Source organism: Cnephaeus nilssonii (genome assembly GCF_951640355.1).
Source record: "Cnephaeus nilssonii genome assembly, chromosome: 7".
Classification (NCBI taxonomy): domain Eukaryota; kingdom Metazoa; phylum Chordata; class Mammalia; order Chiroptera; family Vespertilionidae; genus Cnephaeus; species Cnephaeus nilssonii.
The window spans coordinates 69,601,699-69,626,347 of record NC_137078.1 but is presented as its reverse complement, the minus strand read 5'-3'; the positions used below and the strand labels follow the sequence as shown (position 1 = coordinate 69,626,347).

Here is a 24,649-nt window from a genome sequence, read left to right as displayed (position 1 = left end):
TGAAGTGGTGGATTGCAGTCTTACTGTAGGAGGTTTCTTTTGCCTTTGTTGGTTTTCTCTTTCAATTCAGTTTCAAGCTCATTTCCTGTAAAGTGGTAGAATAAATGACTATAATAGCCTGGAAGGGACTAAGATTTATTGTTGTTAATCATAATAATGATACCACTTATTGAGCACTTGCATAATTCCAGCACTCTATGTGCTAACCATTTTTCCATAATTGGTCTCATTTAATTCTCACATGTGAAGCCATTTCACAAGGTTAAAGAAGGAGTAATAGATGGAAACAGTGGGCCCATCTGAGGTCTCTGGTTTTCCACTGACCTTTTTGATCATTCCTTGTGTCTCCTTTGCTGATTCTTCCTCTTTCCCCCAATTTCTTTATGTTGTGCTGCTCTAGGCCCTACACCTTGGACGTCGTTTCTTCTCTATCTGTACTCCCTTGGGGATTTCACCTGGTTTCATGGATGTACATATTTATATGCTGATTTATATCTCTAGCCACATCTTTTTCCCCAAACTCAAGACTCATACACCCAACTACCTATTAACATCTCCACTTGATTAGCTCCTAGATAAATCTAACATAACATTTCTAATATCCTCAAACACCTAATCTTCCTTCCCAAACCTGCTTCTCTTAAAGTTTTAATTCATGGTAATTTATCTTTAACATTGCTAAGACCTGAAACCTCAGAATCATCCTTGGTTCTTCTTTTTCTTTCTCTCTATCCCTGGTCTTTGAAGAAATCTTACTGGCTCTGTCTTCAAACTATATCCAGTAAAAGGCTTACAGTGGGTACCTTTCTAACAATTTCTCTTATCATTATTCCCTTTACTCACTCTGCTCCAGCCACATGGCCTTTGTGCTATTGCTCTAACAGCAGGATGGTGTTCCTTAGGCTCTCCCCTTAACTGTTCCTTATTCCTGGGATGGTCTTCCTTCATCTGTCCACATGATGATCTCCATTACCTCTAACAAATCTTCACCAAAATGTCACTCAGTGAGGCATGCTCTGGCCACCCTATTTAACATTTACAAGCACCACCACCCATCCCAGCACTCCGACCTTACTGTTCTCTACTCTTTTTTCTTTCATTATGGCTGATTATTTTCCAGCATACTATATAAATGACTTTTTTTTCTTTTTTTAAAAAAATATATTTTTATAGATTTCAGAGAGGAAGGGAGTGGGAGAGAAAGATAGAACATCAATGATGAGAGAGAAATCATTGATCGGCTGCCCTCTTGCACACCCCACACTGGGGATCAAGCCTGCAACCTGGGCATGTGCCCTTGACTGGAATTGAACCCCAGAGCCTTCAGTCCACAGGCCAATGCTCTATCCACTGAGCCAAACCAGCTAGGGCAGATAAATGGCTTTGTTTTCTTATCTGACTTCTCCTCCTTCCATTAAATTTTAAGTTCCATAGGAACTTGGATCTTTGTATTCACTGATGTATTCCAAGAACCTTAAACCATGCCTGGCCACATATTATTCCTGAATGAATGGATGAATCACAGAGCATATGATAGGAGCCCAGTGGATGAAAATCCTGGGGATGGGATATATTGTTTATTTTGTTCTGATAAGTGGTTTTTAAAAAAAAAATATTGTGGTAAAATATACATAACATAAAATTTACCATTTTAAACACTTTTAAGTATACAGTTCTGTGGTATTCAGTATATTCACATTGCTATGCAATCATCACATACATCCATCTTTTTTCATCTTCCAAAACTGAAACTCTATACTCGTTAAACAAAAGTTCCCCATTACCCCCTTTTACAGGCCCTGGCAACCACCCTTTACTTTCTGCATTTATTAATTTAACTACTCTAGGTACCTCATATAAGTGGAATCATGTAATATTTATCTTTTTGTGACTGGCTTGAGCTTGATTATCTTGTGGGTCATAAACGGGTCATTAGGGAAGAAAAGATTTCCTTCTCCTCCTCCCAGGATTCTCTGGTAGACAGCTGTTTTATGGTAATTAGTTGTGAGTCTTAAAAACTGGTTTTACTTACTCCTTGTTGTTCACCTGGTTGTGCTAAGAAATGTTATGATATCTGTTTGGAAGATTCCTAATAAGTAGATGGTTTCTATACTCTTTTTTCCTCCCAATATTTTCAACAATATAAGTTATCTCCTATTTGCCAGACCTTGTTCTAGGCCTTGAAGATACAGTGGCGAACAAAACAAACTTCCTGTCTTTATAGAGCTTATATGGGAAAGATAGACAATAAACAAATATGTAATATGTTAGGTACTTATGAATGCTATAAATTAAATCATAAGGGGATAAGGGGATAAAAAGTGACATGCCTAAAATGTAGCTTTATCAATCACACTTCACAAAAAAAGCATATCAACATAGTCTGATCCTCAAATATGTAATGGAAAAAAAATACCAGGATAAAAAGTGGCAATGGTCTTAATCCAGCATGTAGAAGGATTCAGGAATCTGGAGAAGGCGCTGTGTTTAAATTAATCAAGAATCCAGAGATGAAACATAATTTTGGAAGGCATATTGGGGAGCCAGAGAAAACTTAGCTAAAGAAACCAAGTTCTCTGTCTCTCTGGACCCCTTGCTTTTTATTAACAAATTGTCCTAAAGCAAGGTAGATATACATATCAAAAGCCAGGGTTTAGTATATAGAATCCATTGTCAGATAGGGGGAACTGCCTCTGGCTGTTCAGGTGTTTGACCAGGAGGAGGCAATAACATGTAGATTGAAATGCCCTCAGCTGTTTGGCAGCAAGCAATCATTTATGCATCCTTTTCAGGTTTGGGGAAATGCCCGTAACCATTCCAGATAATTCAGCCCTGGTGACACGCTGAAATTAGCTTCCGGCAAAAAAGCTGTTAAAAACGTAAAATATTGTTATGGGTTATTTCTGGAAATGAGATTATAGATGGCATTTTTTATTATGCTTTCATGTATTTTTCCACAGTGTTCATTACCTTTATTCTTGGGGAGAAGAGGGTCCCGTTTGCATTTAAAGCCTGATTTTGCTGGCTCATAGCTCCTGTGTGCATCAATAGGAAGAAAGCCACCTGCTGAGTTCCTCTCCAGGTGTCATTCCTGGGACTCCTCAGCAGGTGTCTCACACATGAGCTAAACAAGTTCACACTCAGCGACTCCTTCCAGTTTCTGGGTGGGCCTCTGCTTCCTATCAATCATGATCGATATCTGAGAAAGTTCTAGCCAAACTCTTATCAATTCCCTAGTTTGGGCAAAAATGCTTTGTCGTTCATCCAGGATACATTTCCCAGTGTTTGGACCAATGCTGAATAGGTCATTTATTCTGATGAAGAAAGTGTAGAAAAACTTTAGTAAGCTACAGTAGCATACGCTTCATACATAAATGTCATGTTTTTTTATTCATTTCTTTCCCAAAGTACACGCCACAAAATTTCAGTCACTTCACAAAATTTCAGTCAAACTTGACCTAACTCAGCACTGTTGCCAAATGTTATGACTTCTTGTAAAAGCTGTGGGACAATGGCAGGGGAAAAGCATGGAGCTGATTTTTCAGTCTCTCCAGTGAAATGAGCCAACTCCTTTTCCCTCATTACCTGTCTACCAATCAGGAGAGCGTCTGCACCCTGATTGTACCTCAGCTGCTGTGGAATCAGGAATAACAGGAAGAGGAGGAAAAGGAAGGGAAAGTCTGAAACACCAGCCATGGCTAGGCTGGGCCCCAGCTGTGGACTCAGCAGATATGTAGTAATAATAAAGCATGTTTCATAGCTAAAGCTCCAGGATTTCCTGTAACTCTGGACTTTCAACATCCTCTTCAGGCTCAGAGTTGTTGGTATATCCCTAAAGGACTGATTTTGTCTATGATTCTCACTACTCCTCTATACTTCCTCCACCCCATGAGTATCTTGGGGACAAATAAAACAAAAATAATATACAGGGGTGGACAAAAGTAGGTTTACAGTTGTAATACAAATAAATAATATAATAATTAATACATCCTATCTAATAATAGAGTAACATGTAAATTACCATCACTCCGCTACGCCCACGATTGGGCGGCGGGAGGCTGGGGGGCGGGACTCGGGGTGGCCCTGGCCATTGAGAGGCACAGATCCGCTGCCACTGAGCGGATCCACTGCCACTGAGCAGGGCTACCCTGCTGTTGAGAGGCGCAGGGGGCGGGACTCCCGCCCCCTGTGCCTCTCAACGGCCAGATCCGGGGCCGCTGAGGGGGTCCCGCCCCCTGTACCTCTCAACAGCAGGGTAGCCCCCCTCAGCGGCCGCGGACCATCAAAAGTGGGGGAGCGAGCTCTGGCCTCAGTCAGCGAGCCACGGAAACCCGGCAGAGGATGGAGAGCAGCGACGAGGAAGACATGGAGAAGCACCGCATCCACCTACGCCCCGTCACTCTGCGCACACGCTGCACCTCCTGCCCTGTGAAGTCCGGGTTAACCGGCCCACCCCTGTGGGGCGCTTTTTCACCCCGGCCATCCGTCAGGGTCCTGATGGACTTGAAGTGTCATTTCGGGGCCACAGTCTGAGGGGCGAGGAGGTGGAGGTGCCACCTGGCCTGCTGGGATACGTGATGGTGATGGAAGAGAAGTCGGTGGGGAAGCAGGACTTTTCAGCGGGATCCGACAAGGACGAGCAGGAGCTGGTGGAACCCTCGGAGGCGCTGGAGCGGGACTTCGACTGCTTTATTCGTGCCTCCGCCAGTTTCACCCGCTTCACCCTGTGGGGCCTGGAGAGCATCCCTGGCCCGGATGCCAAAGTGCGTGCGGCCCTGACCTGGCCCAGCCTCGCCGAAGCGATCCATAAACAGGTGCCGCAGGACTGAGAACCAGCGCTTAAAACTGGAAGCCACCGATCCCTTCACCAGCTCTCCACTTTGGATCCACTGAGTCCACCACCCCAATAAATGAGCTCTTTCACAGCAAAAACAAAAACAAAACAAAAACAAAAACAAAAGTGGGGGACCTGGGTGCCTGTCTGCTCCGGCACCAGAGGCTTCTGAAAGGCCTGGTGCACCAGCGGACAGGCACCCAGCTCCACCGCGAAAAGCGAAAGCGTGTAGGGGACCCTACACGTGCATGATTCAATCATGCACTGGGCCTCTAGTAATAATATAAGAATAAACTCCATATTTCGTGTACTCACAACTATAAACCTACTTTTGCCCACCCCTTTATATGTTCCTTGCCGTCTTGTTTATGCCCATGGTATACTCATTTTTAGAGTAAAGGCACACTTACACATTTCAGTGAGTGGTTGGGCACAGTGTTCTAAAACTGATTTGATATAAAGATGAAGAGTTGAGGAAGGATAGGAGATTTTTCTGCACCTCTTTGCTTTCTCTGTCTTACACTCTCTTTTGCAGATTTCTTTCCTCTCCTTCCTTTGCTTCTTTCCTGCTTTCCGATATCAAGCAGAAATTCCTATAAACATTCTTTGACTTTATTGGTGGCCCTATGCCTGAACAGGTGAAGCCTATCTCAAAGTAGATCAGTTCATTCCAGCCAGAAATGTTAGTCCATGTGGTAAGTGCACCATGATGGAACAGATAATGTATCATGCCTGTGGAGCAGTGGTTACATAAATGCTTTTGCAATTACTGTGCCTTCTGCCTGGAATAGCTTGCTTTCTCCTACCTTCATCTATTTGGCAGATTCCATCCCTTATTTAAAAGACCTAGCTCAAATGTTAGTCTTCTTTGATACTTTTCCTAATTCTCCCCGACAGTGGCTCCTCCGACATGTTTTTCATATCTCAAATAGCTCATTAAGATGGTTTTATTATAGTTTGTTTACATCTTCCTCACTAGACTGTGAGCTTTCCAGGGGTAGGAACTCTATTTTCTTATTTTCCTAGATGTGCTAGTCAACATATGTTTTTTTGACCCTTCATTTTTCATTGGCTAAGCTTATTCCCTATTTTTAAGGACCTTAAAATCTAGTAAAGGGTGATATGTCAATCATAGATAATTACAGTACAAACTAGAATGCAGTCAGTGCCACAAAAAAAGGAAGAAATCACTTCTTGTTCTTAGAATTAGAGATGCCTCGGTTATTTCAAGCCTTGTGGATGAGGTAGCATTCAAATGGGCCTTGGAGAATAGGTGTGAAATAGGAATTAATGTAGTCTAGCTTTCTTTACTTCTTGATATCGTTATTATAAATATATTATGTGACATGTATTCTAGAGTCCTCAATGCTTTACCTAGAGTTAGTTTACCTGTTTTTTATCTTAAATTATTTATCAGTTGATTTATATAAAGGAATGCATTTATCGTGTAGGAATATCAATGTGCTCACTGTCTTCTTGGACTTAAGTCAGAAATGCAGGAACTGATATTTGGGATTAGATGTTTTTCACCTCTCTGAAATGTTACCAACCAAAAGAGGACATGAATTTGATGTCTTTCTGTCCTATCGCATTGATGTTCTTTATTCCTTTTTAGCCACAGACCCCTTTGCTTCTGTTTTTGGAAATGAATCATTTGAAGATGGATTTGCTGACTTCAGCACATTGTCAAAGGTATCCGAAGTGATTAGTGGGAAGGTATAAAATACATTGTTTCTACCAAAAGAGCAATCCTTCCTTTCAATTACATAACCCCCTCACAGACTTTGCAACTTGATTTCAAATAGAAATGGAAGATAAGATATAATTAAAGTAGATGTACGTATTTCTATTCATAAAGACAATGGTGATAGCACAGGTAATTATAGTTTTCTACTGACAGGTTTGCTCAACAATTTTTAAGAGTCTTATGTAGTTTTAAACACGTTTCTTCCAATTAAACTGCATTTTTCTCCTCTGGGTTGTCTGGGTCAATAGTTGTATAATCTGGGTATTCATTCCATCCTCTGCATTGGTTAGTTGACTTTTTTTATTTTGAGGCTGCTAGGGTTATGTTAATACACATAGTCCAGCACTTACATGTCTCCTACCTATTTTTCAGGGTGGCTCTAGGACTGATTGAAGCCAAAAGAGTAAAATTAGAATATATGTCAAATTGTCTGTGCCATTGGTTCTCAACTGGGCATAATTTTCCCCCCTCTGTCTATCCCCAGGAAACATTTGGCAATGTCTAGAGATACTTTTGGTTGTCACAGTTGGGTAGGGGGACTATTCATATTTAGTGGATAGAGAGAAGGGATGCTGTTAAAACATCCTACCAAGTTCTGCCCAGCACCCCCACACCATAGAATTATGGCCAGCCCAAAATGTCAGTAGTGCTACTGTAGAGAAACACTGGCCTAAATAGAGCTAAAATCTTAACATCTGATTCATTATAGAAAACAGAATCTTTCATTACTCCATGTATTAGAAAGACAGGGTCTTCAGACTCACATTAAGACTAAAATTATGATTCCATGAGGTCAGTTTGCTTTAAAAAACTGACTTTCAAGTTGTCTTTAATATTCAAGATGCCACTTTAAAATGGCCTCTGGTGGTTTTGTATTGCCTGAAGCTTGACAAACCTTTGATCCCCAGATGGCTTGTTTGGTATGATCTTTTGCTCTTAATAAATAGTGATATTATAATCACTACTCGTATAGAACAATTAAAAAAAATATTCCTCTTTTGGCCCTGAATGCAAAGGTTAAAATGTCAGTGCTCAGAATTGAAATAAATAAAGCTGCATAATACTGAAGACCATTCTTCCAAATGCTACGTGTACAGCTTAATTGGTATCCTACCAAGCTTTCCGCCTGCCCTTGCCAGGCCTAAGCCTCCACTCAAGCTACAAAGTTTCAATTATAGAAGGTAAACAAATTCAAACAGAAAAGGCGGCAGAATGGAGCTTGAAAGAGCAGGCCAGGGTTGCCGGTGGCAACAGGGGAAGCAAAGCTTTCTGCACACCCTGGCCGGGCCCACCCGCTTAAGCTACAAAGTTTCAATTATAACCCCAACAGAAATGGCTACCGGCCGAGGAGGGAGCCCCAGTCTTGGCTCCGCTCCAGGCTACAAAGTTTCAATTGTAGAAGGAAAATAAATTCCAGATACCAGGGCCTCCGCTTGGGTTGCCAGGGGGCGTGGCCGGCCTGCAAACCACCACAGGCCCCTTGCTCAGGCCGCCCCACGCCCCAAGGGAACCCCACCCTGATCAGGGACACCCTTCAGGGCAAACCAGCTGGCCCCCACCCCTGTACCAGGCCTCTATCCTATCTAATAAAAGAGTAATATACAGATTGATCATCACTCCAACACACAATATAGCTGCCCCATGTGGTCAAAGATCCTGCCCCCATGTGGACACAAGATGGCCACCACAAGATGGCCAGCAGGAGAGGGCAGTTGGGAGGCACCCGGCCTGCAAGGGAGGGCAGTTGAGAGGGACCAGGCCTGCAAGGGAGGGCAGTTGGAGGTGATCAACCCTGCAGGAGAGGGCAGTTAGGGGTGACCAGGCCAGCAGAGGAGGGAAGTTGGGGGCAAACAGGCTGGCAGTGTAGTGGTTAGGGGGTGATCAGGCTGGTAGGCAGAAGCGGTTAGGGGCAATCAGGAAGGCAGGCAGGCAAGCAGTTGGGAGCCAGCAGTCCTGGATTGTGAGAGGGATGTCCCAGATTGGAGAGGGTACAGGCTGGGCTGAGGGACAACCCCCATCCGTGCACGAATTTCATGCACCGGGCCTCTAGTAATATATATAACCATGCATAAACATTTCTTTTCAAACAAAGGCTACCAATGAAGATCCTTTCAGTTCAGCCACACTGAACTCTGCCAGCAATGTGGTCCTTACAAAAAACGTGCTGGAGGAAGCACCAGTCAAAAGTGAAGATGTACCCCCAGCACTGCCACCGAAGATTGGAACTCCAACAAGACCCTGCCCACCACCACCTGGTAAGAGAGTACCTAAATCAACAAGATGCGTTTTGTTTAGTTCTTTTCTTACAGTATTGTGTGGGCCTTATTTATAGACTTACCTAAAGGGCCTTTAACAAAGCAAGTCCTGAAAACATGGCAGAAAACAAAAACATGGCAGGAGCCTGCTACTATCCTCTGTTCTGACCTCAATACAGAATTACAGACAAGTGCCTAAGAACCTAACATGTGTAACTGTCATGAACTACTTTTCTGGCACATTCAAATTTCTTTTAAAACCATTTTAGAGAAGCAGTAAATGAAAAAGGAAAGTATCGATGAAGTCTCTTGCTTTTCAGAAGCCCATTGATTACTATTTGAACAATAGTTTCCTGCACTTTGGTGTTTTAATTAATTACTATAAGATAAGATTAGTTTGAAGTCCCATTCTTTTCTTGCCAAATGTACTCCTTAAATTCTTTAATGTGAGAATATATGGCTTTTGGTACCCAGAATTTAGCAATATGGTGATTTGAAAGAAATTAATTAATTGTTTTTCTTGAAGAAAAATCTTTTACCTCACTTTATGAGAGACGCCTTTGTTTTATAAAAGTGATTTTTTTTGGATCCGGGAATAAATTCTTAATTTTTTATTTTTTTTAAATCTTTAATACTATACAAAGAAAAGGGGCAAAAAAAAAAAAAAAAGACTAATCCCCTGAGTAGTTGTGCTACTAGGTTGTTATGTGAGAAGACACATCTGGTACATTGTTCTTTTAATCATATATCATTCCTTGGGAAATTTTGAGCACAGGAACTATAGATTACTATTCTTTTTTGTTGTTAATCCTCACCCAAGAATATTTTTCCATTGATTTTTAGAGAGAGTGGAAGGGAGGGGGAGGACAGAGAGAGAGAAACATCGATGTGAGAGAGACACAGCGATTAGTTGCCTCCCGCACATGCCCCGGGATCGAGCTTGAACTGAAATACTGCCCTTGACAGGAATCAAACCCAGGAACCTTTAGTCTGCAGGCTGACACTCTATCCACTGAGTCAAACCGGCGAGGGCTTTTTTTTTTAATGTTTTTATTGATTTCAGAGAGAGGAAGGGATGGAGAGAGAGAACATCAGTGATGAGAGAGAATCATTGATCATCTGCCTCCTGCACGCCCCCTACTGGGGATCGAGCCCACAACCCAGGCATGTGCCCTGACCAGGAATCAAACCATGACCTCCTGGTTTGTCCTCCTGGTTCATGGGTCGATGCTCAACCACTGAGCAACACCAGCCAGGCTCGATTACTATTCTTCTCTTTTCACAATAACCTCCCTATGGTATTTCTTGGGACGATTATTTCTTCCTTGATTTAAAGAAATTTCATATTCAATTTTTAATACTCAATTATCTGTTGAAAAGTTAGGTAAACAAGTGATTTCTATCTTTTAAGGAAAAGTAGCCTATATCATACATATATTGTTAGAGGGTAAGGTTGTCAGTGTATATATTAAACAAATCAGAATCAATTTGCTCATTTAATTTTTAGAACTATATAATGCCAATAGTGAAGTTATTTTTAAGTCTTAAATAAAATAATATATTAGTGCTTTAACTAAATCTTCAGCAGAGTGAGTGTATATCACTATAGAAAGATCAAGGAAAGGATGGTTTGTTGGAGAGAGTACTTGACTGGGAACTCAAAAGTTTGGGTTCTAATTCTGGATATGCTCTGACGAGCTCGGTGATCTTGAGTGTGTAATTTCTGAGCCTCAGCTGTCTGAGCTGTTAGATGGTGGCAGTAATTCTAATTTCCCTACCTTCGCAGGATTGGTGGAAGGCTCCACCGAGATGTGAAATATGAACATCTTTTGTAAGCTATTAAAGTGATGGAAAGAATTTGTTGATACGATTGTTATTATCAGAGAAACATCAATGTGAGAGAGACACAGCGATTAGTTGCCTCATGCACATGCCCCGGGATCGAGCTTGTAACTGAAATATGTGCCCGTGACAGGAATCGAACCCAGGAACTTTCAGTCTGCAGGCTGAATATACATTTTAAGAAAATATATATTTGAAGATATTTTAACACTTGTTCTTAATTTTCTTCAAGAAGTGTTAAATTTAAAACTTTAAAATTTGAGAACTTGCTTGAAAATGCTGCTGCTGTTGTTTGGTCAAAGATTACAAACACAAAGATTTAGGCCCTGTGCTTCAAAACATTCTCTTTATTCTTCAGTTTGATGTATTGTAGGTGGCAAAGTAAATTTTTAATTTCATGTTCCCAGATGTTATATTTAGATCCAGAGAAAAATCAGAAGAATATCAGCATTTTTCAAAGGTCATTTGCCTTTACTGCCACAAGTGGATAACTGAATCAGGCTGAGGTTCTAATAGCTGAGGCCATTGACATTCTTTGTCATTCTCCTGTTATTTCTTTTCTTCTCTCTTTTCCTGGGAACATGCTATTTTGGGGAAGAAAAGGGTTTACGCCAGGCAGAAATAGGATTCCTGACCCATCCCATTTCCCTTTGCTATTTTTTAATTTACCTACATGGAGCTGCAATATAGTTGAGAGGTTATGTGTGAAAAATTTGAAGATAGATTGTTGGTGTGGCCATTTAAGAGGAAATTGAGAATGTGTTTTGAGCACTCACCCCTGTCCTCCACCCCCAGTTCTTTATGCTTCCTGTGTTCATGTTCTTGTGTGTTTGTGTTTGCTGTATTTACTAGTTGAGTTAATTATAATGATTTTGATCCAGGGAAAAGACCCACCAACAAATTGGATTCTTCCGATCCCTTTAAACTGAATGATCCATTTCAGCCTTTCCCAGGCAATGATAGCCCCAAAGAAAAAGATCCTGATATGTTTTGCGATCCATTTACTACTACTACCACTACCAATAAAGAGGCTGACCCAAGCAATTTTGCTAACTTCAGTGCTGTAAGTACTGTGAATGGGCTGTTTGGGGGAGAATCTTTCCATTTATAGTTTGAAGGGTTTTTAAAGATTATTTTGGAGTCTTCCAAATTTGTATATTTCCAATTAAATCTACTAATATACTAAAAGTGATCGTTATTCTTCCCCCAACGAAAACCTCTGTTTGCTTCTGTTAGGATGGTTCTAAAATTACTCCATTGCACAAGTGATTTCAGTAGTCTTAGTTCTTGTGATATATACCAGTTGTTGTAAACCCTTCTCTTCGTTTTGGTAAACAGCATAAATAAAATCCTTACTGTTGTTATTTTGTAAATTGTTATGGATGATGGGCCATTAGATAGTTATTTGCTCTCTGCCCACTGGGTAAATAATGCCAATCATGAGCTCGTATATTTGTAACTGTGTGTGTGTGTTTGTGTATAAAGCTTTGTTGATTTCTGGAGACCAGTCAGCAACTATGATATGACAGGATAGGGCCAAGGACTCTTTGAATAGAAAGTAAAACTCTGGTTTTATATAGTTGTGTTTTTTAATGTCAATTTTATGAAATAAATACAATCGTCAAGAGTTAAACAAATCTTTAATTATTTGGAGGACTCTAATTCAGTAGCCTTCCATATTTACTCTGCCTGCTCCCAGAACTGACTAAAATAGGTAGAACAGTAAAAACAAATGGAAGGATGCGGTGATAATGAATGGCATAGGCTGGACCTGTAACATCCCTGAACTGAGAAAACCAGCAATGGAGATGTCACTCTGGAGCAACATAAAGCAATGACCTTTTCCACCATTATTTGATAAGAAACAAGGCTTTTTAAAAAATGAAATTCTTAGAGTAGCTAACAAAGTTTCATTTTCTATAACAAAGGAATTTTCCTCTACTTATCACTTTAAGCCCTTGAGATGATTTTGGAAATAGGAGATTTAGACCCTGGCCGCAGTCTGTCTGTCTCCATCAGTGTAGCATTGGGTCACTCAGCCAGCAGCCATTTCTAGGTAGAAAGGAGGTAGGCAGGAATCTGCATACAACTAAGTCACATGAATGAAACTGAGCTACCTAGATTTTGAATCTGTACTCTAAGCACCAGTGGCTTCTTATGAATGTGAAGGAGCAGAATTGGAATCAGTATCTTGATTATTGGAAAATAGAATGTCAGGATTATAATGACCTCACTTTTGTTAGATGAAATTTGAGTTGTTTCAAGCATAGAATCAAGAATTGCTCTTCTTAGGAGATTACAACCCTCTTAATATAAAATAACCTTCTGACAGTTTGTGGCATTTAATATATAAATATAATTTCATCAAATCAAAACCTGTTTGGAATGATTCTTGAACAATAGCTGAGGCATTTTGCTTATTTCATACTCCAAAATCTCAATAGAGCATAACATAAAGCAGCTCGTAAGAATGTCTTTCTTTTTTCATTATGAAAGATTTATTAAGTATTAAAAAACTTAAAGTCCCTCTAATTCCTAAGGAAAAAAGCTATCATTTCATCTTATTATGATATTTATCCTATTGTGGTATTCCTCTGTGTGACAGAACTTGAAAGCAAGGAGATTTTTTTTTCCTGACAGAGTATTAGCCACTCTCCACATGCAATCCTGGGAGGTTGCAAGGAGAATTTTTTTACTTATTATCTGCCAAGATTGCTTTTTTGGGTAGATAAAACTATTTCCCTGACCTAATTATTGGTGTTAAGGTTTTATTTAGATTCGGTCAAAAGGTTCTCAGTGCCTGCCAAAAATCTTTATAATGCATTTTAAAGAAAGATTTGGTCCACATCTTGTTTAGTATTCTTATTTTATGTATAGCAGAATCATCACATTCTTTGCTTTATAGTTTTTCTGTACCTGAAGGTTAGATTAAGGGAGGGAATCACTGGTAGAATTAAGGATGCTCAATGAAGGTGAAGTAGTAGATGTTTTATATTAGATAAAAAGGCTAACCCTCGCCTGTTTTTAAATCTACTTAAGTCACCTTAAACATATACTTTTTAAAATAATTTTTAATGTTTGTTTATAGACTTGCTATCTGTAAACTGCATTACTTTTTAAAAATAAAATCACATTTAGGAATATCATTTGTAGAAACTATTTTTCCTTCTTTTTTTATTTGTTTTAATCTATTCATTTGTCTTTACACGGTAGTATCCCTCTGAAGAAGATATGATCGAATGGGCCAAGAGGGAAAGTGAGCGAGAGGAAGAACAGAGGCTGGCCCGACTGAATCAGCAAGAGCAAGAAGACTTAGAACTGGCTATCGCACTGAGCAAATCTGAGATTTCAGAAGCATGAGGAATTCTCCTGTCCCTTGTCAACCATACAGACTCTTCTCCCTGCATACTGAAGCTCTTTACAGTATATATCAAAACTACCTAGGAGCATAGGTTTGAGATTCCTGTAAATGTGACAAAAGTGTACTTGTTTTTTTTAAATTCGTTTAAGATTTGTCTTCTCCCCACCCCAGAAAAGCAGCGACGCAGTCCGACAGCTTCACCTAGGTCCCCGTTCTCGTGTGCATTTACTGTGCGCTTTGCCTGCCTCTGCTACTCTCACGTGTAAAGCTAGAGCCCCCAAGCCTCTGCCTTCTAGAATAGAGAGAAGTAGCGTCACCCTGTGCTGCCCTTGTTCTGCAGTGACTGATGATAGCCAGTGGGGTTCTTAAACTTTGCAGTATTCTCCTCTGATTTTAATGGGTGAGGGAGGGGAAGGGAAAGAACATCCTATTTCTTTTATGGTAGTGCAGATTGGCTAGTTTAAAGTGCATGTTTGTGTTTCCATAGAATCAGAAGGCTGTTTAATTTGTTTTTTATAGACAAGGAAGAATATTTTGCATAAATTGACTCCACTCTTGAAAAGGGGATGCTTTAGATTGAACCGTCATAGCTTCAGACTCAATCTTTTCCTAAATAAAAACATTAAAGCCTCGTGTGAAACATACTAAATTTTTTTTCTGAATTTAAAGAATTTTAGATAGAAAGATACCTCTCCATACTTTTAAGTGCTAAACAGTGGAGAAAATTTATCACCTAAAATATACCCATCAGTATAAGGCAAGCAAAAACTGTAACACGGCCGTCATTCTGCCGGGCTGTGGCACTGTCCTCTTTAGTTCATGGCAGGTTTATTTTTGTACTTTTGCAGAAGAAACTTTAACAAGCTAGAACTGGAAGGTACTTTAATTTTTTGTATATATTTTTTTGTTTCCTTTAACGAAGGCTCAGTTACTTGAAATGTAAAAACTTTCACTGAATACAAATGAAAAAAGTGGCATGTATTAAATCATATTGCTCATCTTTGTGGTTTAAAGTAGTTTATTCTCTTCATGTTTTTGACTATGAATATGGTAGGCTAGCAAAAAAAGGAAAAGTCTTGTTTTTTTAATTGGGAGAGAAGAGACCTGCCAAATTATTAGAGTTCTTCATGTGTTAAAAGCCCGTCTCTTGTGAAACTGACCTAGCATACAAGGTGAATTTGAAACAGACTGTGAAGTGGGCTATACAATTTAATTGTAATTTTTTCTCAACATCAGTTACTGACTTAGGTAATGTATTGAATACCTATTTACCAAGATAAAGAAAAATGCATCTAAAAATGAATTTAAAGTCTCTCTGGTTACCAAATTCAAAGTGATATTGATCTGTGTTAATCAGAGTAACATTGCTTAGCCTATGAATAAATTCTAAAATACCCAATTCATTTCATCTTGAAATGGTGCTTTTTTTCCCCTCCACACACAATTGGACTGCTGGAGTTTAAAACAAACTTAAACCACTTTCTTGCACTGCTTTTTTCTACTTTTGTAAATTGAAACAGCATAAAAGGCGTACATATGAAGCAAGGGCTGAATCATAATCACCAGGCTTTAATTTTGATAAACTAATCCAGTGACTGAGGATATATGCAAAAGTTGACTGAGAAGGTAGTATTGGGAGTTGTGGTAGGTAGTAGTTTTGGGTGTTTTTCTTCCCCTTACACTTCAGGAAAAAGGTAAGTTGACTTGAACAACCTTCTTTTGCACTGGGAAAATGAACAGATGTTTGAAAAATATTTTTCTTAATTAAAAAAAACACTCTGAAAAATATTAACTATCTGTAACTTATAAACACCACCTTTTGATGTAATAAGTGTACCCTAATCTTATGTATGTTTAACTGGATTACATAGATTCTTATCTTTTGTTAAAATATGTATACTCAGTGGACCATTATTATATTAAACTATGTATATATTATATAAATATAAATATATATCTCTATCTTTACACTCACCTGTGTAGGATGAATGTCTTAGAGTCATTTTTGATTATATTTTACACTGTTGACTCTGGCTCCACAGCCTGTGCTTGAAAAGGACAGATACGCATCCTGAGAGCAAGTGTACCACTTCCAAAGTGTTAACCCTCTGCTACAGACGTGTTCACGTTTCTCTCTCAATAGAATTTTCTCTTATGTTTCAAACTTCTAAATTGTAGCCTGTAACTATGAGAACAATAAACTTTAAGTAATAATAAAACTATCCATACATCGTATTTGAAATGGAGCTTGTGGGACTGAAGTTGCTCTGCGTGAGTCAGTGAGTGAATGGGGAATGAATTCTAGGACGTTACTGTCCACTGCTGTAGGTTTTATAAACGCTGCCCCACAGGCCCTCCCCCTTCTCAGCATCGGAAACTGAACATCAACGCTGTCAGTGCTGCTCCCTGGTCAGGGTGTGGGCTGGATTGACTGGGAGTATCGGGGAGGAACTGGCTGGGTGAGGCATAGATCACCCTAGTAGAGACTGTCTGGAGGGAGTGAGAGATGGCTGAGGACCAGTAGGAATAAGAAATCAGGATGGAGAGATAAGATAAAGGAGCACAGGGGACTGTCATGGCAATGTGGTTTTGGCTAGTACACACGGGAGCAGTTGTAAGATTAAGGAACTTTGTTGAATTGATTTTAAAAAAAAAGTGGCATGTTGAACTTGAAGAGGTTTTAGAACTGATGACTCAGTATCTTGTCTTTGACATTTGTTTTTGGTTCCATTGACCCCATCTGGCACAAAGGGCTCTCTCTGGCATTAAATCAATGGAAAAAAATAAAATTTATCTGTGCTTCACATCATTACAACCTGACACTATTTGCAAAGTACAGGGACAGGCTGGCTCCACACTGTCCTAGAAAGCCTTTACTCAAGGGGCAGCGCCACTTCATGCTTGTGGAGGTAGCTCCTGTGGACCTATGTCCTCGTATGGGATCTTGGGTCCTTCACAAAGAAGGTACAGCAGTGTCCTCTGCAGACCATCAGGCTAGATCAGGGAGGGCTACAGCGCCCTCTGAATATGGCGCACGAGGGGTGGGGAAGACGGGCTCCTGTGTGCTGAACAGTCAGGGGCTGGCTGACGGGGATGTGATGTGTGCACTCAAAATTGAAGTGCTGTGCGTGAGAGGGAATCTACTGCCAAGCCCCACAGATACTGCTCCCATCAGAGAAAGAAGTATTCTTCCTCAAACACATACCCTTCCCTTTCTTACAGCTCCATTCTAGTCTTATGAGGCCACTGCCATATATGCAGTCCAGCATCGACCAAAACATCGTTATGTGGCGCATGACTGTGTTTTGTGGAAAGAAAGACACAAGGAAAGCTAGCTGACACTAGGAACTTCTCTGGGCCTGGCACTAAGGCTTTCAATACCTTACCCCATTTAGTCCTCACAATACTTACAACAGAAAACATGATTTATAAGCAGATGGAAGTGACTTGGCCAAGACCCCCCAATCTAGTAGGGACCAAGCCAGGGTCCAGCCCAAGTGCTTTAGCTCTGAGATCTGCTCGTCCACAACACCAGGCTACCTTTCGCACACCTAAGAGACGAAGCAGCAACCCTGGGCCCTCAGCAAGAACTGGTGTTCTCAAAGAAAACCCTGATTCATTGCAGCTTGCTGAGGTTTCCTGCCCTAGCCGGTTTGGATAGAGCGTGGGCCTGCAGATTGAAGGGTCCCGGGTTCGATTCCGGTCGAGGGCACATAACTTGGTCGCAGGAGGCAACCAATTGATGTGTCTTTCTCACATCTGCGTTTCTAGCTCTCCCTCTCCCACTCTCTAATTTGGGAAAAAGTATCCTCGGATGAGGATTAAAAAAAAAAAAAGGATTCCTGGCCTTATAGAAAGAACCCAGACCTCGGAGTCTGATAAACATGGGTCTAAATTCTGGCCTTCCCATTTCCTAGCTACACAACGTTGATTAAATCTCTCACTCCCTCTGGTCCTCAGTGGTGATAACAGTTACTTCAGAGGGTTGTGAGGATTAAGGATGATGGATACAAAGTCTTTGTTCCTGTTACGTGGCAGCTGGCAGGCATTCACTAGGAGCTGTCATGTCCATGTTGAAGAAGACAGAAAGCTAACAATACATTTTAGGAAAATGTCTCCACTGGGGAGATACAAGAGGGCTTCCTGGAGGAAATGGTATTGGCTGTGGGCTGAGGCTGGATGGGACTTTATCCCACTGGGATTAGGCTGGGCTCTGGGCCTTTAAGAGACCCGGCGTCAGAGGCCCTGTGGTGGTCATGCCTATGATCTGGCTGCCAGGCTGGACAAGGCTCTGTGGGCTGAGGGGTTGGGCCCCTGGGTGCAACTGGCCTTTCCAGATCTGGAAGCTCTAGGTTTGTGGTCAGATAGGCAGCATTCTTGGACCCTTGTTGACCCAAGACTTTGACATGAGTACTCAGAGAAAGGGGGAAAGGTCATGTTTTCTCTGCTGCCGACCAAGGAAAAGTGAGAGAGACTGCCCAGACAACCCTTGAGTCTTCTGCCTTCTGCTTTGCACAGGCCTCCCACTCCATGCTCAGCCGCCGGGTGGGCCACAGGCAGGCGGGGGAAGCACCCGCCGGAGCAGACAGACCTGGTGGAAGCCCTGGCTGCGCAGCTTGGTCTCAGGGAAATCAACCCCTCTGAACCTCAGTCTCATCCGCTGCAAAAGTGGGGGTGGGCATTTCATAACATGAAATTAAAGAAGGATTTGTGTAAAACACCTGGCTTAAGGCTTGGAACATTAGAGAACGTCTCCTACTTGTCAGAGCCAATCACCGTGTTTTAGACACACCATTTGTGTTGCACAAGTACCTAGGATACAGACCCAGCCCGAAAGGAGACAGGAACGGTCCCTTAGCCACCCTGCCCCGGGTTCGGCCCCCATCCTCTCTCACTGAGGGAACTGGAGCTGGAGTGATCCCTCTGGAACTCCTCCCCAGGTGCTCTCCTGCTCCAGCCTTAGTTGAGCCTCCCCGGGGAGCCGGCTGGGCTGCACCGCACTGCAGGGGCTCACGGGCTCCAGAGCTGGTTCTTTTTCATGTTCGCAGTTATTTAAAGTAAAAATGCACATGACCTAAGACAAAACATGGGATTTCAAAGAAAGTCTGTACTGGAGACGGCTGTGGCTCGGTCTCCTCCGATCACCTCCTCCCACCGGGGTGCTGGGAATCAGAAGTCTGTGAACAGGGTCCTGACCCAGAGCCTGGCCAGGCCAGCGGCCTCCCCTGTCAGGCCCAGGCAGCCCCTCCCACCTCTGCCCCCGGCCGCCCCTGCTCTGCTGGGCTCAGCCGGAGTCCCAAGCCTCTGACCCAATTCAGGTGCCGCCCAGCAAGGCAGGTTCTGCACTTAGGCGGCAGGGAAAGGCTTGGTGACGCCATCGCCCGTCTGCACAAGCTCTAGGCTGGGAGTGGGGAGGCCTGGGGGGTCCTGCGCTTGCCTCGCTGTGACCACGAGCAAACCCCTGGCCGGCCTGGGCCTCAGTTTCTCCCTGTGACGAACGATGGGTCTTGATGGCTCTGGAGGGAAGTGGTCTTGCCCTGGGCCCCGGGGTCTGCCGGGGGAGGGGACACCGACTCCCGTGCCAGGCAGGAAGGCGCCGGGCCGGGCCGGGCCGGGCCGGGGAGGAGCCTCCGGGCTACCCCGCCCGCCCCGTCCAGGTCCAGGTGCCGCCGCCAGAGCCGCCGCTGCCGCCGCGAGGGGCCGCCCGCGCCCCCTCGGAGTCCGGCCGCGGCCATGGCCTTTCTGACCGCCTGGAAGGGAGCGGCCTCCGGGAAAGGCGTCCGCAGGTACTGGGCGGGGCGGGCGGGGCGGGCGGGGCGGGCGCGGAGGGAGCCGAGGGGCGGCTGAGTGCGCGGCTGGACGCGGGGAGTGCGGGTGGCGGGCCCAGGGACCGCTGGAGCGCCCAGAAGGGCAGCCCGGCGCCTCTCACCCCGCACGTGTCCCCGCCGGCGGGTTAGGGCCCCGGCAGCGCTAAGGTGCCCATCCCCGTCCCGCTGCCCCTGCTGCCACCTGCGGGCCACCTGCAAGGGCGACTCCAGTGATCCGGACCCCACGCACCTGGGCCCCCCAGGGAAGCATGAGTGGAGAGGTGGGCACCCGGGGGCCCGGACCGGTGAGAGCAGGCCCACCATCGCCCTGCGGGACGGTCCACATCTGGGGCAGCAGCGGGGGAAGCCTGGGTCCCAGTGCCGGTCCATGGTGGAATTAGATGCCCCGGAGGCCATTGTCACGTATGTAACCAGGACCCCCATGGAGAAAGGTCAGCCCTCCTGTGGGTCACCTCCATCTCCCCAGCCGTCCCCACCTCCTGGATGAGTTGGTGTCTCTAGGTGTGTCCCCCTGAGACAGGGGGAGGAGACAGTCCTGACCTTTCTGAGCCGTCTTGACCCCCAGCTCCCTTCCTTTACATACCATATTTTCCGGCGTATAAGACGACTGGGCGTATAAGATTTTCCTGGGTTAAAAAGTCGTCTTATACGCCGGAAAATGCGGTACTTAAAGTTTGCCCTGCTACCGCCTGGCAAAGGACAGTCCAGCTGCCCTCCCGATGCCTCCCTCTGACTGTCCTATGAGCACCTGAAACTTGGCAAGCCCTGACTCAAACTTCGCATCTTCGCCCCCAAACCTGTTCCTCCTCCAGTTTTCCCATCTCAGGGAACGGCAGGCACAGTCATCCGTGTTGCCCAAGCCGGGAACCTGGGCGTTATCCCTCTCACCTCCCTCCCTCACCTCCACCTCAGTCTCCCAGTTCTGCTGACTTTATCTACTGCACGTGTCTCAGCGCGGCCATTCCCCTTGGGGCCATGCCACGGCCCCTGACTTTCCCACTTCTCCCAGTCTCCTCCTCCCGTGCATCCTTCGGACCGGTCTCTTCTAAAACACAAACCAGACCACGTCATGTTTCTGCTTTAAAACCCTTCCAAGGGTCTCAAGGGGGTAGGCTGTGCCCCTCCCCCAGGCCTGTTTCCCATCACTCCCTGACCCTCACGCTGCTCCACCAACACCAGAGCTGGCTTTGAGGTGTTCTCACAGCCCGGCCAGGCTGTGGGGTTGCCTCTGCCTGGAATGCCGTCCCCCATGCCTGACATTCACCCCGTAAGACTCAACGTTAGGTGACCTCTTTTAGACAGGCTTTCTGACACCCCCCCCCCCACACACACACACACACACTTGAGTCAGGCTGGGGGGGGGGGGGTTCCAGGCTCCAGCATCTTTGCTTCCCTCTCGTGGCTCGGCTCTCACTCAGCCTTTCAGCAGACATTGTTGAGCAGGCGATTGTACTCGGCGCTGCAGGTACACTATTACTTCACACAGACAAACCCTGCTCTCAGGAGGCCATGCTCTAGGGCAAGTAAACAAGTCAACACCAGATGGATGCTGTGTCTCCTGACGGTTTAGAATGGGTGATGTGATAAACAGTAAAACCCACCATGCCCAGAGCATTTCTGGCAGAGAGGGCAGCTCATGTACAAGCCTGAGGGGTGCCTGAGGAGCAGAAAAGGGGGGTGGGTGGTTGAGGTTCAGTGCCTGATGGGATCCTGGAGGCAGGCTGCCCAAAACAAACAAGGCCAGGCGTTGGGATTTCATCGTGTGTTGGGGAGCCACCAGAGGGCGTTAGGGAGGGGATTTACATATTTAACAATGACCCCCATGGAGAAAGGGTTTTGTGCACAGGCAGACCATTTCAACACTGGGTCACAGTCACCCTTTTCTGTCTCCCTACCGCACACGGAGAGTGGACAGGGTTTGTCTGCCCCCATGTCCCCAGAGCCCAGCACAGAATGGAGCTTAGAGTATGCTTCCGGTTTTTGTTTTTTGTTTTAATATATTTTATTGATTTTTTACAGAGAGGAAGGGAGAGGGAGAGAGAGTTAAAAACATGGATGAGAGAGAAACATCCATCAGCTGCCTCCTGCACACCTCCCACCGGGGATGTGCCCGCAACCAAGGCACATGCCCCCGACCGGAATTGAACCTGGGACCCTTCAGTCCGCAGGCCGATGCTCTATCCACTGAGCCACACCGGTCAGTTTTGATGAGGACCTGGGGGGAAGGTCTCTGAGGAGGGTGAGATCCCCTGGCTAGGGTGGTAAGGAGTGGCTGTGTCCAGATGGGTTTCTTGCCCAGGGGCTGCCCCGCCTGTAAGGATCCAGCTGTGCTCTGTCCTCTAGGCCCCCAGGAGCCTTCTGCTGATGTCACAGTGTGGGCGGAGGCAGGGAGACTGGAGGGGAGGCTGGTGTGATGATGCAGGACAGATGCTGGGTGTGGATTAGTAGAATGGAGGGAATGGGGGAGAAGAAACTAAGAAGGAATGCCGACCGGTGTGGCTCAGTGGTTGAGCATTGACCCATGAACCAAGAGATAACTGGTTCGATTCCCTGTCAGGGCACATGCCCAGGTTGCGGGCTCAATCCCCAATAGGGGGCGTGCAGGAGGCAGCCAATTGATGATTCTCTCTCATCATTGATGTTTCCATGTCTCTCTCCCTCTCCCTTCCTCTCTGAAATCAATAAAAAAATATATTTTTTTAAGAAAGAAACTAAGAAGGAAGAACTGAGAAGTGGTGAATGGACAGGCTGGGAGGCGAGATCCAGAATGACTAATGAAGGGAGGGAGGTGAGAGAGAGTGAGGAGGAGAGGGAGAAGGGGGATTCTGGCCAAGTAGAGTCCTCTAGTCCCTCCATGGGCCTGTGTGAGGGAGTGTGCACGAGGGACTGAACACATGTGCCTTTATACCTCAGGGAACTTGCTGAACACAAATACCCAGAAAATTCTTTGCTCCCAGTTGCCCCCACCAGAACTCACACCAACACACGAACCTAAGTCTCCATTTTCCCGGCTTAGGACCTGTGACTTCTCCACCCTCACCCCTCACCCACCAGGCTTCCTTGTCCCACAGTCTGGCCAAAGGGTAAAGAGCTTAGGAGAGTGTTCAGATCCAGTTCTGCCACTTATTTATTGGCTCTACGACCTTGATTCAGTTAATGGAGCTGTGTGAGCCTCAGTTTACTCAGCTGAAGTGGTGGGGAGATCTAGTGAGGTCACACTGGTAGTACACAGTCACTAGGACACATTCCGTCAGCGTTCTGCAAATGCGGGTTCGCTGCCTTCTTGCACTGGTGTGAGGTAACCTCCCTTCAGAGGGATTTGCATCCGACAGAGGGGATTTCTGAGAGGTGTGAGAGCCAGTTGTGGGATTCTGGGCACCAGGATTAGGTAAAGTTAACTGAAGGTCATTGGCATCCATTTGACACCAACGGGAATCCCCAAATCGGGGTGAAGTGAAAAAGGAAACTTTATTTCGTGCAAACAGCTCAATTGTGAAACAGCACTGCCCTGAAAACAGCATGGCTCTTAGGCAGCCCTGGAACCAGGCAGCTCTGGGGCCAGGCCCCTCTCTGGCTGGACCACTTTGCTCTGTGCCTGCATTTGTCTGCTCTGTGCCGGTCCGCTGTGCCCTGCAGAGGTCTGCTCCACTCTGCTCCAGCGAGATGCCCCCTCTTCAACCTTTAGAAAGGAAAAGTGTGCTCTCAGACCCGGAGAGGAGCTGATTTATGTAGGTAGAAGTCCTCGCCCCTGGCCCATGATTGGTTCATCCTAATGCAAATGAGGATTCCAAGTCCTCCAAGCTTGATTAGTCCAAAAGGCACTGTCCTGATTGGTCAGAATGGAGCCACTCTGATTGGTGGGTGAAAAAGCTGATAGAGGGATATAGCTGTGTAGCTCTGATTGGATGGGAAAAACCTCAGCCCTTTTGGTTGACACAGGATTCCAGGAACTCCTTTATAAAGGCTGGCTCCGAGGCCAGAAACTGAGGACAGAAACGCAATGCTGGCAGAGCATCTGTGCAGGGGCAGGCAGCTGAGTGCAGGCTTCCCCCTGAAGTGCAGTTCGCCTGAGAGGCCCCTGTATAGAAATGGCTGCTAGGCTCTGTTAGTAAAATTTGAGCCCAGTTAGCCTCCAGAAGCCCATTCTTAGTAGGTACCTTCTTCCTCAAGGTCCACAGTAGCTGGGAACTGTTACAAGAGGGAAGTAACACCCATGCACCTTACACAATGTGGACCACCATCTACTCGGCCTACAGATAGGGCCCCTTCCCAGCCATACCAGTAGCCCCCACTTATGGCTGCTCCTGAGGGAGATAGCACCGGGAACAAAGGGGAAGTGGGAGCAGGAAGATTGCTTTTGAGAGAGCAATTAAGTGGCAGAGCTGCTCAGGCAGGGAACCACTGCCCCCGCCCCCCCCCCTCCTGAGAACGGGGGACTGCTGGGGCTGCTGTCCACAGAATTCTTGCTCTTGGTTTGAGCCGAAGCTCAAGGAGCTCTCTGATGCCACCAGGTTAGGGAGTTTCTAGTTGGTGACTGGAATCCTTGGGCAGCTTTTGTCTCTTCCTCGGGACTGGATCTGAACCGGATGCCAGTGCTGGGTTTTCAGCTCTGTGATTCTCAGATCCTTTGAGTTGACTATCAGACTTGTCATTTTAAATTCAAGATTCTACAATGTTGAAGCTTCTGAGCCCAGGATTCTGATAACCCCTATTGCTTGTTAAGAGTACTTAGGAAGCAGAGAAGAGTAACAGAAGGTTTTTATGATTCTACTAGAGGCTTGG

The 24,649-nt window shown here is 44.8% G+C and overlaps 3 protein-coding genes across 4 annotated transcripts in view; all 3 read left to right on the top strand.

The window, feature by feature from the left end:
- Positions 1-16,292, top strand: part of EPS15 (epidermal growth factor receptor pathway substrate 15) — a 121,855-nt gene extending 105,563 nt beyond the window's left edge. Inside the window, exons 21-24 of one of the 2 annotated variants that reach the window (XM_079776933.1) lie at positions 6,450-6,526; positions 8,674-8,836; positions 11,560-11,741; positions 13,892-16,292. In XM_079776933.1, coding sequence (XP_079633059.1) covers positions 6,450-6,526; positions 8,674-8,836; positions 11,560-11,741; positions 13,892-14,038 — 569 coding nt within the window. In that variant the 3' untranslated portion in view covers positions 14,039-16,292. The remainder of the gene's footprint in view (positions 1-6,449; positions 6,527-8,673; positions 8,837-11,559; positions 11,742-13,891) is intronic. The other variant, XM_079776934.1, reaches the window with a different exon arrangement.
- On the top strand, positions 4,234-6,443 carry LOC307103043 (ribonuclease H2 subunit C-like). The gene is given in 2 exon segments (XM_079776930.1): positions 4,234-4,405; positions 4,408-6,443. Coding segments are annotated over 2 exon segments (486 nt in total). The 5' UTR covers positions 4,234-4,341; the 3' UTR covers positions 4,830-6,443.
- Positions 16,293-19,712: 3,420 nt separating the features above from the next.
- The window catches only part of TTC39A (tetratricopeptide repeat domain 39A), a 63,571-nt gene continuing 58,634 nt past the window's right edge, over positions 19,713-24,649 (top strand). The window contains exon 1 of the mRNA XM_079776928.1: positions 19,713-19,825. Coding sequence (XP_079633054.1) covers positions 19,773-19,825 — 53 coding nt within the window. The 5' untranslated portion in view covers positions 19,713-19,772. The remainder of the gene's footprint in view (positions 19,826-24,649) is intronic.